The sequence below is a fragment of the Camellia sinensis genome, chromosome 3, assembly GCF_055761805.1.
Source record: "Camellia sinensis isolate YWXY chromosome 3, ASM5576180v1, whole genome shotgun sequence".
NCBI classification, from domain to species: domain Eukaryota; kingdom Viridiplantae; phylum Streptophyta; class Magnoliopsida; order Ericales; family Theaceae; genus Camellia; species Camellia sinensis.
Window position 1 is genome coordinate 144,678,212 of NC_138963.1, and position 14,677 is coordinate 144,692,888.

At 38.8% G+C, this 14,677-nt stretch overlaps 1 protein-coding gene across 5 annotated transcripts; it reads left to right on the forward strand.

Moving 5' to 3' along the window:
• The first annotated feature begins 1,350 nt into the window (after window positions 1-1,350).
• On the forward strand, window positions 1,351-10,938 carry LOC114270694 (putative zinc transporter At3g08650). Of its 5 annotated transcripts, XM_082921091.1 has the most exons (4): window positions 1,537-2,100; window positions 2,238-2,957; window positions 4,477-4,760; window positions 5,807-10,938. In XM_082921091.1, the coding sequence occupies exons 2-3, from the start codon at window positions 2,751-2,753 to the stop codon at window positions 4,741-4,743; spliced, it is 474 nt and encodes a 157-aa protein (XP_082777217.1). In that variant the 5' UTR covers window positions 1,537-2,100; window positions 2,238-2,750; the 3' UTR covers window positions 4,744-4,760; window positions 5,807-10,938. The 5 variants fall into 5 exon arrangements, with proteins under 5 accessions (XP_082777219.1, XP_082777216.1, XP_082777220.1 ...); XM_082921093.1 differs by lacking the exons at window positions 1,537-2,100; window positions 5,807-10,938 and adding an exon at window positions 1,351-1,476 and having other exon boundaries at window positions 4,477-4,961; XM_082921090.1 differs by lacking the exon at window positions 5,807-10,938 and having other exon boundaries at window positions 1,421-2,100; window positions 4,477-4,961.
• Window positions 10,939-14,677: the final 3,739 nt, after the last annotated feature.

Genomic DNA, 14,677 nt, shown 5'->3' on the forward strand with positions numbered 1-14,677 from the left:
CGATTTACTGGAAGAAAATACAGTGTAGGTTCCATCACCTCAGAATGCCGAGGTAATAGAACCTAGGGGGCAGTTGTGGGGATATATTTTCTGAGTACCAACACATGACAAGGTGACGTCGACGTGTCAGCCGAGGTGCCACGTGTCCTGGTCATGACGCCGAGGTGATCTTGGCAAGGCCGAGGTTATCTCCGAAGATATCGGAATCCAAGATAAATGGATAAAAGATAAGGGACAAGAGTCTTAAAGCAAAGAGGAGACTTAGCCAAGATAAGGATAAAGCTCTTAGGGAGTTTATCTTTATCTCTTGAGAAGTCCAAAGTAAGTACTGAATTGGAGTCCATAGAAGTCAGGCTTCTATTGGGACTAGGATTGAGCAAACTATAAAAGAGAGGCACTCCCGTGGGTCTAAGGTACGCAATTTTATGCTTTGAATTGTGAGTTTAGCACTTGATTATCTTTGAGAGATATACTAACTTGATTGTCGGAGTGCCCCCGGGTAGAAGAGCCACCGTCGGAGCCTTTTCTTTCTGTTACAGGTTAGCTGAAGCCATCTATTCTGTCGGTACTCTCCAGCTGGTTACTAAGCGAGCAGTGTGGTCAGAAAATCACCCATACAGCTACTGTGGTGAAGAAGGAGAACAAGTATGATATGTTGGGAAGTTTTTCAACTAAATATGAAAGAAACAGTTCACATGTGAATCCAACGTTGAGATATGAAAGATACATTCATATCCCAATATTGGAAGTTTCTGGTAAACTGAATATGATCAAAAAAAAAAAAAAAACTTTGAAAGATACATTCATATCCCAATATGAAAGATACATTCATATCCCAATAATACATTCACATGTGAATCCAACGTTGAGAGATGAAAGATACATTCATATCCCAATATAAACTTTTCAATAACAAAAAAAAAAAAAAAAAAAACAGTAATTGCTAAACATAGCATTTTTTTTAGCATTTAGTTAAAAATAAAAAATAAAATAATAACTAAAAAAGAAAGTGCTAAACCAAATGTATTATTGTTTGCATTTTTTTATTTTACACAGACATGATTAACCAAATAATTAGATTTTTTTTATTAAAACAAAAAAAAGAAGCAAACAAAAAGGAAAATAACAACTAGGTCATTTCTCGATTGTGCAATGAAAGTATCAAGACAAATAAATAAAATTTTATTGATGAGTATTCCAGAAATTATTGATGAATAACAAAATATAAAATTATATACATTTGTAAGACATAGACTTTCATTAAAAAAAATATAAATAAATAAATAAACAAACAAACTTTCATTAGGTAATATAAAGTTTTGATTTTTTGTTTATTTATTTATTTAATTTTTTGGATTCAGCAGCTGCTGCTGCGTGGGCGTGGTGGCATTACTAAAAGAGGTTTTTCTACTCAACAATTGAATTGAGAGAATACATACATACATACGTGTGGGCGTGGTGGCATTACTAAAAGAGGTTTTTCTACTGAACAATTGAATTGAGAGAATACATACATACATACGTACACACGGCTTGCCTTTCTTTCTTTGTTTGCTGGTTTTTCCCCAAAACAACGAGCAGATTATAGATAGAGTTAGTTAGGTCTGCATTTAATTAGGGTTTACTTTACGCGTTGTTTTGGTGGACCATGATACGAGGCCACTACGACTCCTGAATAATCCTATTCTTTCTTCTTTCTGCAAGTCGAGCTTTTCTCATTGCGAATTTTGATTCAAACTTTTCACCATTCCAGTCTTTTCTCACTTCCCAATCCAATTGTGTTCCTTAATTCTAATTTCTGTTAATTTTTGTCTTTTTAAAACTATCCATTTTGTTTTCTGTATAGTTGCTGAATTCTTTGACACCTGGATGGGGGTAAGTGGATTTCATTGTTTGAAATCGATTTCTGATGGATTTAGCATGTTGCGAGGATTTATAACCCCCACTTTCACTTTGAGAAGAGCAACTTCTTTGATTTCTTCATTTGTGGCCATAGAAAATGTTGTTATGTTTCCTAATTACGGTTAGTAATTAGTTTTTGTAGTCTTAGTTGAATGCGAATTGGGATTTCAGAGACAATGCTAGCTGTCGATTGATCATGTGAGTTTTGGTGAAAGGGGGAGTCTTTGGGTTGTTAAATTATGTGATATTGGTTTGGTAGTGAAGCTATATATACTTGTTGTGAGATCTTTTTGCTTATGTAAGTTATATATTGTTTCGGTTTTGTCATCCTGCAGACATTGGTCCAACCTCGCTTCCAACTACATGTCGGTATCTGATTTTCTTGCTGATTCTTTTACTGGGATTTAATCAGGATGTGTTTTATTTGATCGTGTATGTGCATCTGACAATCAAGTTAAAGTGGGTGTGGATAAGATTGAGTTGAAGGCTTTGGAGCAACTTCTACTCTGGTTGATTTTGTGACTATTATTGGATGTTTCTTTTGACATTCTTGAGTGGAGAAATAATTTCCTTTCGGCGTGCGTACAACCAAAAATGGATTTGAGATTTAAACAGGTCCTGTTATTTATGCTATTTCTTGTGGCTTTGAATGGTTATGCCACAGCAGAGTCAGAAACAGAGAGTTTACCAAGGTTAAGAGCTGCTCCATTCAGGAATACAGGGGGTAGTGTTATAGATGGCATAGGAATAGAGGATGTCCTTATATCTGATAGTGATACGAATGGACTGGATGAAAGGAAGGTTGTGGCAGAGTCTCAGTGTCCGCAGTTGCATTTCTCACGCTGGCAATGGCTGCTGCTACTGATTTAGGTGCAGTACCATTCTTCTTTGTGGAACTTGATCCCCAGTGGGCGGGAATATGCAATGGGATGGCTGCTGGGGTGATGTTGGCAGCAAGCTTTGACTTCATACAGGAAGGACAAGAGCATGGTAGTGGAAATTGGGTTGTGTTTGGAATTTTGACAGGTGGAATTTTTATTTGGCTTTGTAAGAAGGTGATGACTCTCCACCTTTCATCTTTTGAAAAATGGGAACTTTTGCTTTCTGTAATATTACGAAGTTTTATTTCTATTACTATTGTCATTGCTATTGCTGATCGACCATAAGCAATCCTAACTCATGTTATTAATTGTTGGTAGTGTTACTGTTGTTATTCCTGTCGTTGTCATTGTTGTTATACTCTTCACATCCCTAATTTCAAGTTTCCTGATGAATGCTCTTGTAACTCGATTTACATGCTTGACTATTTTTCCTAGCATGTTTATGTGAGGACAGTTGGTGATGGTGGCATTCATTTTTTAAAAACCACCTATGGTCGTTTTGACATGTGTCCAATAAACCTTCTTTTTGAATGGTCTAGCAATGCAGAAAAGAGTCTAAAATAAGAGAGTTGTCTTGTCGATTATGAAAATTCATTTTTGTACTTGCTCAGTGATTCATAGTGTTATTTATTTGTTGAATTTTTTTTTTAAGTATGCAGGGTATTCCCAAGTTTTTGTCCATACTAGCTATCAAACGGGTATCCAAGTTCCTAATTTCTTCCTTCACTATAAAGCATATGCCCCTTCACAGAGTCCAAATCCATCAATAAGAATCCTATAACCAAAAACTTTTTTTCAAAAGAAAAACCATTGCGCTATGTATCTTGGTCAAAGGATACACTAATTTGGCATTGAATCATAATTTTTACAGATAGTGCATGTTACCTTCTTCAGAATTATATCCAACTATATAAGTTTATGCTTCTAAGCCCATGAAGTGTGATCCTTAAACTTGCTGGAGCTAACTTTCCATGTCTTTTTATTTTGCTGGAAGCTTATTGCCTACCAATGCAACCGAGTTTAGTTGTGCTGAACATATTGGAGTTACAAGAATAATATGCCACCCCTTTCTGCCATATATATAATCATTAAAGTGGAAAGTGTATCAATTTAAGATTCTGTAATTTGTTTCCATAAAAGATAACAGAAAAAGTATATTCATTTTAGAATAATGTACCAGTAATTTGGAAAGTCTGAATGAAGTGTGGATAAGCTAAAGAGTCATAAGTGCTAAAATTTTCTAGTATTCCATAACCGAAGCACTTCTTCATCCTATCTTTTATTTCAAATTTGAATTTCCATGTTGGTGACATCACTTTGATTTTTCAATCAGGGTATTCGTTTGCTTCTTTGTGGAGTTTGTACTGTTACACCATACGTCCCTATTCGTATTGAATTTTAATTGCATTATAAGAGAATATAGCAATTAGGTGAATCACAGCTTCAATAACTTAGATGTCTTGTTCTTGATGTTTCAATACCAAGACTTTGGTGAGCGGAAATGAAGCACTAAAAACCTGACACTGGCAGAAGCTTATAGCATAAGTTAAAAGCAAACAATTTGTCCTGCTGAAAACATGAAATAGGAGTCCATTTCTCTCCACTCCTGGCACATATAATCTGATCTGCCGTGCCGATTTGCGTGCTTTTTGGCCAGTATTATTGACTTACATTATTATTTTTTGTTGTTCAGTTTTTGGAGCAATATGGTGAAGTAAGCATGTTAGACATAAAAGGAGCAGATGCAACTAAAGCCATTCTTCTTGTTGGAATAATGACACTTCATTCCTTTGGGGAAGCTTCTGGCATTGGAGTGTCCTTTGCTGGCTCAAAAGGTTTATCTCAAGGCCTTTTGGTAACTTTGGCTATTGTTGTGCGTAACATACCTGAGGGCTTAGCTGTTAGTATGGTGCTGGCATCAGGGGGGTTTCTCCACATAATGCAATGTTGTGTAGTGTAATTAAATCGTTGCCCCAGGTAATAATATAGTTGTTCTTATTGATATCTTCAAATTCACTGGTTGGAAAATGGAAATATATGTTTCAACCTAAAAAGCAACTGGGCATGTAAGAGACCTGATTTCCTTTCTGTGGGAACAAAACCATATATTGCATTACGTACCCATGATTTGCTTTTTGTTGTTTATAACAGAACCTCTATGTTGATTTGGGATAGACATGATACTCCTATGCTTCATCATATGGTGCATTCACGATTACTTGATGAACGAGCAATATATATAGTGCAAAGGCCTTTTAATAGAGCAATGTCTGACATTTCGAAAACTTACTTGCATCATATATATTATTGATACAAGTGAAGCATGCAATAGGCGCTTCTAGTATTAGGAAATGAATATAACAATAGAGAAAAATAAATAAATAAATAAATAATCATGACATGAAAGTACTAGCAATATGCATATATAATATTTTGTTAAGCTATTTATTTATTTATTTATTATTTTTTTTGAACGATTGTCTGTATAAGTATGAATTTTCTGGTGTTTGTGTCACATATCTATAGCTATCTATAAGGATAGCCATGTCCAATATATCATCTGGAATAGGGTAACTCAAAATATCAACCTTATTTTTGTTCCTTTCAAAATTAAAAAGAGAGGGGGGGGGGGGGGGGTTATTAGGAGATTCATGAAGTTTCATTTTCCATATTATGCAATTATTAACATGGAAATTTTGAAAACTAATCAAAGTTGTATAATTTCTTTTAGCACATGTATATATATATGAGAATATATGATTTACTAAAAATTTCCTTGCAATGTTGGCGCGCTATTGTTTTAGAATCTTGTATGTGAATCTATCATGTTTGTGTCCATGTCATGCTACTTAGACAATATCGGTTCCATTTATCAGAGACATCTCTAATGGGAAAAAAAAGCATAAAAGGAACTGGTTTTTTAATCAATGTTGAGTAACGAAAGGTTTAAATAATGATATTCTTGCTTATATGTGCTTAAAATGCCTTTTCTTATTAACATGTTCGCATCTTTGTTGCTGCAGCCTATTGTAGCAGTTCCTTCATTTATATGTGCAGATGCTTTTAACAAATTCTAGACATTCTGTACGGGCCTTGCAACTGGGTGTATGATTTGGATGGTCATTGATGAGGTCCTTCCCGATGGACTCAAGGTAACATTCCTCATTGTCTGGTTGAATCTTTGATCTTAAAGATTTGTGCACAGCACTAAGGTTTCATCTTCTTGTGACTCAGTAATAGGTTAACCAATTTCCTTTCAATCAAATTAGCGAAGTTAGGACAATTGCTTGGCTTATGCCTATCGTTCACTTGATGGTTCAGATAAATCTTGATGAATTGTCTTTTGCTTCTCATATTTTTCCTTTCCCATATATGTAACTGTAGACCGGACTTTCTTCGTGTGCCCCCCTTTCGGAGAAGGCGCGAATTTGGTCTTACTACAGTTCGGACTCCTGTTACGGTTCTGAATCTAATCTCACAAAGTGCAATGCGAGACTGATAAACACCAAAGAGTCCAAATCCGACAATTGGTTTTGAAAAATCAATTTTGAATAAAAAGCGCCAAACATGGACTGCTTTACCAGATTACAGAGTCGCCACCTAAATATTTTATTTTGAGAAATTTAGGAAACCCTGACTCGTGCCAAAGGCCACATGTCCGTCATCACTAAAGTTGTCTCGGCTCGGGAACTTGGGCACGAGAGGGAAAGGTCATGCAATGAGCACCCTTACTTGCCCGATCAAAGGATCGGCCTCTACTAAGCAAGATATGTTGTTTTAAAAACCTCATGTGTTCTTATTCCAGTTATTAGCTAACATTACTATGTGATACGCGCAGCATACAAGTATAGACTCAACCGCGAGAATTGGAGCAAAACAACTCATGTTTGTTTTTGAAAATGGTTTGAAAGTGTTACTCGGAAGTAGGCTAAAGAATGGATTTGCCACCCTCAAATGGGCTTGAAAATATGGTTTTGCCACTTCACAAAGTGGGCTTAAAACTCACAATTATCGATTTGTCCCAATTCTGGTAATCAAGCCTTCACCCACAGGCATTCATACAATTAAGCATTTAAGCAAATAGCCTCATGGCAAGCATGTTATCATGGCAACACTCACACTCATGCAAGGATGCTAAATCGTAACACTTACAGTGTACTCCGAGCCAAAACAAAAGCTAGTTAGAAATATGCATGATCCTAACTATACTAGATGCCTAATGCAACACATGCAATAGAATGCAATTAAATAGGCTCGGCTATCTAAGATGGCATATGAATGCAATAACTTGATAACATGCTTTGAAACAGGTATTCAAGTAGGTATTGAAATATAATGCAGTTTGAATGATACGCCGAGCCCGGTGCATGCAAGACAAATGAATGATGCACGCATGCAAATCATAAGGTATGCTAATTGAAATATGCCCTAAACTAACCATCGTAACCGGTTAAGTAAAAGGAAAAAAAACGTGGGGTTGGAAGACATACACACACACACACACCCTAATTACAACATTGCGTCCTCTCGAAAGAGGATCTGAATGAATATGCTTAGCCAATCTAAGCTAAGCTAATCTAATCTAACTAATCTAATTAGACTAATTATTACAAACCAATAAAAAAATAGCTAAACTAAACTACTTAATTATTACAACACTTTAACTAATTAACAAATTAATTAAATTACAAAACCAAGCTAACTAAAGCCCTAAACTTGTACTGTCTCACCTCTGCTCTAAGAAGTTGAACATGCATGCCTCGATTTCCGTCCCGAAAAGCTCTCCAATTGCTCTTTAGAGGCTCTGTTTGCAGGGTGTCTTCAAGGACTTGCTGCTGAACCTTACCAAAACAATGCTGGGGAGTGCACCAGTGGCCTGTCAGCCACTTGCCGGCCAACAATGAAAGGGTGCCGGCCATCAGTGTGGCACTGCCGGCCACTGGTGTGTTGTGACACCAAACTGCAGCAGAGCACAAAACAGAGGAAATTGAGAGTCTCTCTAGGGCATGTATGTACCGTGCCACTCATCATTTCAAAACACCAAGGGAGAGGCACTATTAGATTTAAAACCATTAATCAAGCAATTCACAATGCATGATGGCCAAAGATCCAATTTGCACAAATTCAATAAATGCACGACAAACAAGACTCTAAGACCACAACCTTATCATGAAAGATCAAAGGCAATGGAGACAAAGGAGAGTGGCTCATTTTCATCACTTCAAGTATGAAATGAACCAATCTTCCTTGTGTTCAATATAACATCCGATTGAACATAATGCAATGCACGCAAAATATGATTAGCTTGGTCATGTTTTACTTGATTCGATTCTTGTTTACACATTTTACATTACCGAGCCATTCATTAACCGGTTTGTCCAATGTGAAAGTCCTCTAATGAGAGGGAAGCCAATCAAAAGATGGCTTAAGACATGAGAGAAGCCATGCCTTTAACTAGGAGGAACCCTCAAAAGAGGATTAAAGCCATTTAAGCATAAGCCTCAATCCCATGACTTAAGTACAACTTGAAGACTAACCAAACCTCAAAACAAATCAAAAGATGAAGAAGTGAGGGAGATGGTAGAATTTCAGTGCTAGAATGACATGAAAAACAAGACTCTAACAATAGGGGCTGACTTTTTATATGTTCTAACTTTTTCCTAGGTCGCCCTTCAAGGGTAAAAAAGTGTAACATGTCTATGTTGAATGGTCGTAAGATCTCGAAGCCATCTGAATCCAGGAAAATGGCTATTGTTTGCTGATGGTGTAAGAGTCCATCCAATAGGGGCTGAATTTGCCCCTAGTGTTGTGGATAGGAACTCGATTGTCCTTCAACAATAAATTTTCTTCTCCTCGTTTCTCGAATTTGGCTTTATGGCCAGTCTTCATTAGTTTACGGAATGACTCATCTTTTGAATCTTTGAGCACATCTGCCATTTTGTTGCCCCTAGTTCAAGGGCTACTTTTGATCTAGCTTCGCAAGCTTCCTTTGATAACATCTGATCTTTTTGATCTGACTTTCTTGCCCCTAGTTTGAGGGCTACTTTTGATCTGGCCTGGCGGGCCTCCTTTGATGTCATATGACCTTATTGCCCCTAGTTCGTGGGTTGCTTCAAATCTGGCCACACAAGCCACTGCTTTAAATCTGGCCATGCAAGCCCCACATTGTGGTTGACCGTCAAACATTCTGAATCCAAGTTTAAAGTTTGAAAGAAAAAGGGGGTTGAGTCTTGAGGCTGAGAGTGATCCTATGCTGCACAATCTCAAGATCAATTCCACGCATGACTTCGCAGGACCACGCAAAACATTTTTTGAAATCTTTTAAGAAAGCGACTAATCGCTCAGGCTCCTCTGAAGACAATGTAGAACCAATCTGGATCAAGTCAAAATCCTTCTCAGTACTCACATTAACAAACATGATCTCATTCATTAAGGGCTTAGCATGCCTCTCTTCCTCTCAATTGATCAAATTTTTACAAATCCCGAGGAATTCCTCCCTCTTTGTTTTCATCGCAGTGTCCGAAAAGTTTTGAAAAACGTAGGTCAATGCAATGATTTCAAGGCACATAAAAGTAGGTGAAAAGCACTGCCGTTTCATTCAAATCTTCTAGCACAACTAGCTTCATGGCAGAAACAGACTCAAAAGAAAGATTGTAAAAGACAAACACAAAACAAGCAAGTGATGCCCGAGGTAACACCCTCGAAACCACCCGACTCTAACACAATAGGACTGACTCGATACAACAAAACAAACCCGACTGACTCAGCACAAAAAGACTGACTCAATATAACACAACAAGACTGACCAAATACCCAAGTCAGAAAGTAAAATTAACAGCATTTGTACATTGCTCAAAACAGTGCATGCCATCCACCATGTTTGGAGTAAACTGAGCGCCATCCGCAGGTGGTTCATCCCCCGATCACATAATCACATTATCCCCCAAGTTCATTGGTCCAGTGCCGATAGACTTTGCAGGACCTGGTACGACAATGACCTCGTTGTCAATCAGATCTTGTATTTCGTGGCGAAGACGAAAACAACTATCAGTGCCATGACCGGTTTGTTGATGGAAGGCACAGTACTTGGTCGGATTATGCTTAGCTGGAAGGGGGTTCGGGAGAGGTTGAGGCTCAAGGGATCTGAGATACCCTTTCTTGATCAGTACCTTCAATGCATAGGTTAGGCTCATATAGAGTTGGGTGAAGGTTCGTTTGGGGGAAAAGGAAACACTAGGTTTAGAAACATCGGCAAATGGAGTAGCGGGTGTTGGTCGGGTATCCATAGGCTTTGAATCGAAATTATGATGGATATTTTTGGTAAAGCATCCCTTTCCGTTGGTTGCCTCCTAATTCAGAATGCTCTCATCCTAGTAGCAAAAGTGTACTCCATAGTTTTTGCAACGGCTATAAGCACTTGCTGTCTGTTCAGCCCTTTATCCTTCAATGCCTTGATAGCCCATCGAAGTTGTGCATAAAGATCAACACTTGTCCCGGCTTCGTTCCTAACACTTGCTTCAGCTTGGCCAAGGGATTGGGTCGCTATATCAGAGCGGAGCCCGGTTGTGGTCGACATGTCACCACACAGATCTGAGATGGCTTCAGGTTGGCCCTTTTCAATTGCAGCTCGCCCTAAGATTGAGGAGCCTTTTGGATTGAAATTTCTGGCCCTTGATGTGGTTGATGATGGAGCCAAAATCCCAAAGGCTAAATCTGCCACAGTTCTTTGCAAATCTTTTATCATTCTCCCCAGCTCAGAAGTAGTGGGTTCATGGGTCTGAGATGATTGGGGTTCCGAGACTGGATATGTGGTAGGTGCCCCAGATGGGCGTTGCATTTCGGCATTGGTCTCACCCTGTATGGTGATTCCCTGGTTTAATGCCGCTATCATGGCCACAACTTCTTCCGAACTCTGCGCCATCATGGTCTGCTGAGTTTGAACAAAGGTGATGTGACTGGTGACTGTCAGATCAGTTGAACCAATGAGCCCTGACTGGCCTTTCTTTGTCTTGCCTCTAGTGAAGGAAACATTGGTTGCCCTTGAACTGAATCTCCGACCTGACAAAGTCTATAAACCCAAGTCCAATGTACCCAAGGGATATTGGAGCCTTCTGAAGCTATAGTTCCAGGACTATGTTACAAAAAAGAAAACAAACAGCACCTCAGTCTGGTTTCACTAGAATAAATATGAGCGTAGCTGAATGACTATGCTCTCTACTGAATTCTGCCCCAAAACAGATACCAACTTGGTAACTGACATACACATCCCTGTATAGTATTACTGTAAAGCACATACCTATTAAAGAGAGCCAAGACCCCCTTATGATGGGGTATGGTTACCCTGTCCTAGTTTGTCAAGAGCTAGGGTTTCACTACGCACGCATGCGGTTTCAAACAACCTACATTCGGGTGAGGAACCCGTCCTAGTTTGGAACAGTCTCTATGGCTTCCGATATGCAACTAGGTCGAATGGTCAAAAAGGGTGCCTCGGCGGTGATCCCGATCCGAGGTTTGTGTTCCCATCGTGACAGAGCCCGCAACCGGTTAGCCTTATGGCATGCTTTTCCAAGCAAACCTCTGGCAAACTGCTCAGGAATAGCAGATGGCAAACACAGTGACTTAGGCGCACCTATGCAAATGCAATGCAAAGAAACACATAAGTGTAGATAAAACAACATATCATGAGTTTCGAGTCAAGTTCTCTAAATCCCCAACAGAGTCGCTAGAAACTGTAGACCCGACTTTCTTCGCGCGCCCCCATTTCGGAGAGGGCGCAAATTTGGTCTTACTACAATTCGGACTCTTGTCACGGTTCTGAATCTAATCTCACAAAGTGCAATGCGAGACTGATAAATACCAAAGAGTCTAAATCCGACAATTGGTTTTGAAAAATCAATTTTGAGTAAAAAGCGCCAAACATGGACTACTTTGTCAGATTACAAAGTCGCCACCTAAATATTTTATTTTTGAGAAATTTAGAAAACCCTAACTCGTGCCAAAGGCCATGTGTCCGTCATCACCAAAGTTGCCTCGGTTCGGGAACTTGGGTACGAGAGGGGAAGGTCATGCAATGAGCACCCCCGCTCGCCCGATCAAAGGATCGGCCTCTGCTAACCAAGATATGTTGTTTTAAAAACCTCATGTGTTCTTATTCCGGTTATTAGCTAACATTACTATGTGATGAGCGCAACATACAAGTATAGACTCAATCACGAGAATTGGAGCAAAATAACTCATGTTTGTTTTTGAAAATGGTTTGAAAGTGTTACTCGCAAGTAGGCTAAACCGCGAATTTGCCACTCTCAAGTGGGCTTGAAAATATGATTTTGCCACTTCGCAAAGTGGGCTTAAAACTCACAATTATCGATTTGTTCCAATTCAGGAAATCAAGCCTTCACCCATAAGCATTCATGCAATTAAGCATTTAAGCAAATAGCCTCATGGCAAGCATGATATCATGGCAACACTCCTACTTATGCAAGGATGCTAAAGCGTAACACTTATAGTATACTCCGAGTCAAAACAAAAGCTAATTAGAAATATGCATAATCCTAACTATACTAGATGCCTAATGCAACACATGCAATAGAATGCAATTAAATAGGCTCGGCTATCTAAGATGGCATATGAATGCAACAACTTGATAACATGCTTTGAAACACGTATTCAAGTAGGTATTGAAATACAATGCAGTTTGAATGATACGCGCGAGCCCGGTGCATGCAAGACAAATGAATGATGCACGCATGCAAATCATAAGGTATACTAATTGAAATATGCCCTAAACTAACCATCGTAAGCGGTTAAGTAAAAGGGAGAAAGACGTGGGATTGGAAGACATGCACACACACACACACCCTGATTACAACATTGCGCCTTGTCGAAAGAGGATCTGAATGAATAAGCTAAGCTAATCTAAGCTAAGCTAATCTAATTAATCTAATTAGACTAATTATTACAAACCAATAAAGAAACAGCTAAACTAAGCTACTTAATTATTACAGCACTTTAACTAATTAACAAATTAATTAAATTACAAAACCAAGCTAACTAAAGCCCTAAACTTGTACTCTCTCAGCTCTGCTCTAAGAAGTTGAACATGCATGCCTCGATTTTAGTCCCGAAAAGCTCTCCAATTACTCTTTGGAGGCTCTGTTTGCAGGGTGTCTTCAAGGACTTGCTGTTGAACCTTACCAAAACAATGCTGGGGAGTGCACCAGTGGCCTGCCGGCCATGAATGGTGGCTGCCGGCCAAGGATGGGCCTCTGCCGGCCAACAATGAAAGGGTGCCGGCCATCAGCGTGGCACTGCCGACCACTGGTGTGCTGTGACACCAAACTGCAACAGAGCACAAAACAGAGGAAATGAAGGGTCTCCCTAGGGTATGTATGTACCGTGCCACTCCTCATCATTTCTAAACATCAAGGAAGAGACATTATCGGATCCAAAACCATCAATCAAGCAATTCACAATGCATGATAGTCAAAGATCCAATTTGCACAAATTCAATAAATGCATGACAAACAAGACTCTAAGACCACAACGTTATCATGAAAGATCAAAGGCAATGGAGACAAAGGAGAGCGGCTCATTTTCATCACTTTAAGTATGAAATGAACCAATCTTCCTTGTGTTCAATATAACGTCCGATTGAACACAATGCAATGCACACAAAACATGATTAGCTTGGTCATGCTTTACTTGACTTGATTCGATTCTTGTTTACACATTTTACATTACCGAGCCATTCATTAACCGGTTTGTCCAATGTGAAAGTCCTCTAATGAGAGGGAAGCCAATCAAAAGATGGCTTAAGACATGAGAGAAGCCATGCATTTGACAAGGAGGAACCCTCAAAAGAGGATTAAAGTCATTTAAGCATAAGCCTCAATCCCATAACTTAAGCACAATTTGAAGACTAACCAAACCTCAAAACAAATCAAAGGATGAAGAAGTGAGGGAGATGGCAAAATTTCAATGCTAGAATGGCATGAAAAACAACATGCAAACAACTCATGTACAATATGTTAAGAGACTTAAGCATTAAGGCTAGTGAAGGACACAACACTAGGACCATGTTCTACAATGCTCAAATGATCAAACCAGGCCTAGACAGACCTCAAACATGCCAAAACAATGGTCAAAATGTGCTGAGATAGTAGCATAAAAAGCAAGAATAATCATGTTCATCCATTGGCTCACAAACAAGGCATATGACACAAGTCTCAAACACAATGAAAGAGTGATATATGTGAGTGTGTGACAGAGAAGTATGCTCTGAAATCACATGCTAAATGATGCCAAATCATGCAAACATCACAAGCTAAGCATGCGAGAGGCCTCAAAACACAAGGCTAGCAAGGGCCTTTGTACTACAACCATGCATAACAAGTCTCATATGACCAAAACCACTCAACACAGAGTTAAAGCATGCAAAACCAGTGATAAAAGCATGCTAAAGTTAGACTAACACATGCTAGAAAGATGAGCTAAAACATTAAGCATACAAGGCTAGTATGCAAGATTTGCACTACAAGTGCAAGATGCAAACAAGAAGTGACCAAGCCAACCAAAAATAGAACTAAAACATGTTAAAAAAGTCACAAAAACATGCTTAGATCAAGTCAAGAGATGGTAGAAAAACATACTCATCTACTAAGCCATCAACACATGCAAAGGAGAAACAAGGAGGGGAGGCGCCCTCCTATTTTGGTCCTCAAAACCAAGCTTTTGCCACTTAAAATCCCCTGAATTTTAGTGGTTAAAAGGCCAAAAAGAGATTGTTTTAAATGCTTTTAAACATGGCACAAAGCTTAGCAAATAAGCCACAAAAGAGAGGAGAACACCTCTAATCTCAAAAGAACCTCAAACTACCATTTCAAACACTTGAAATT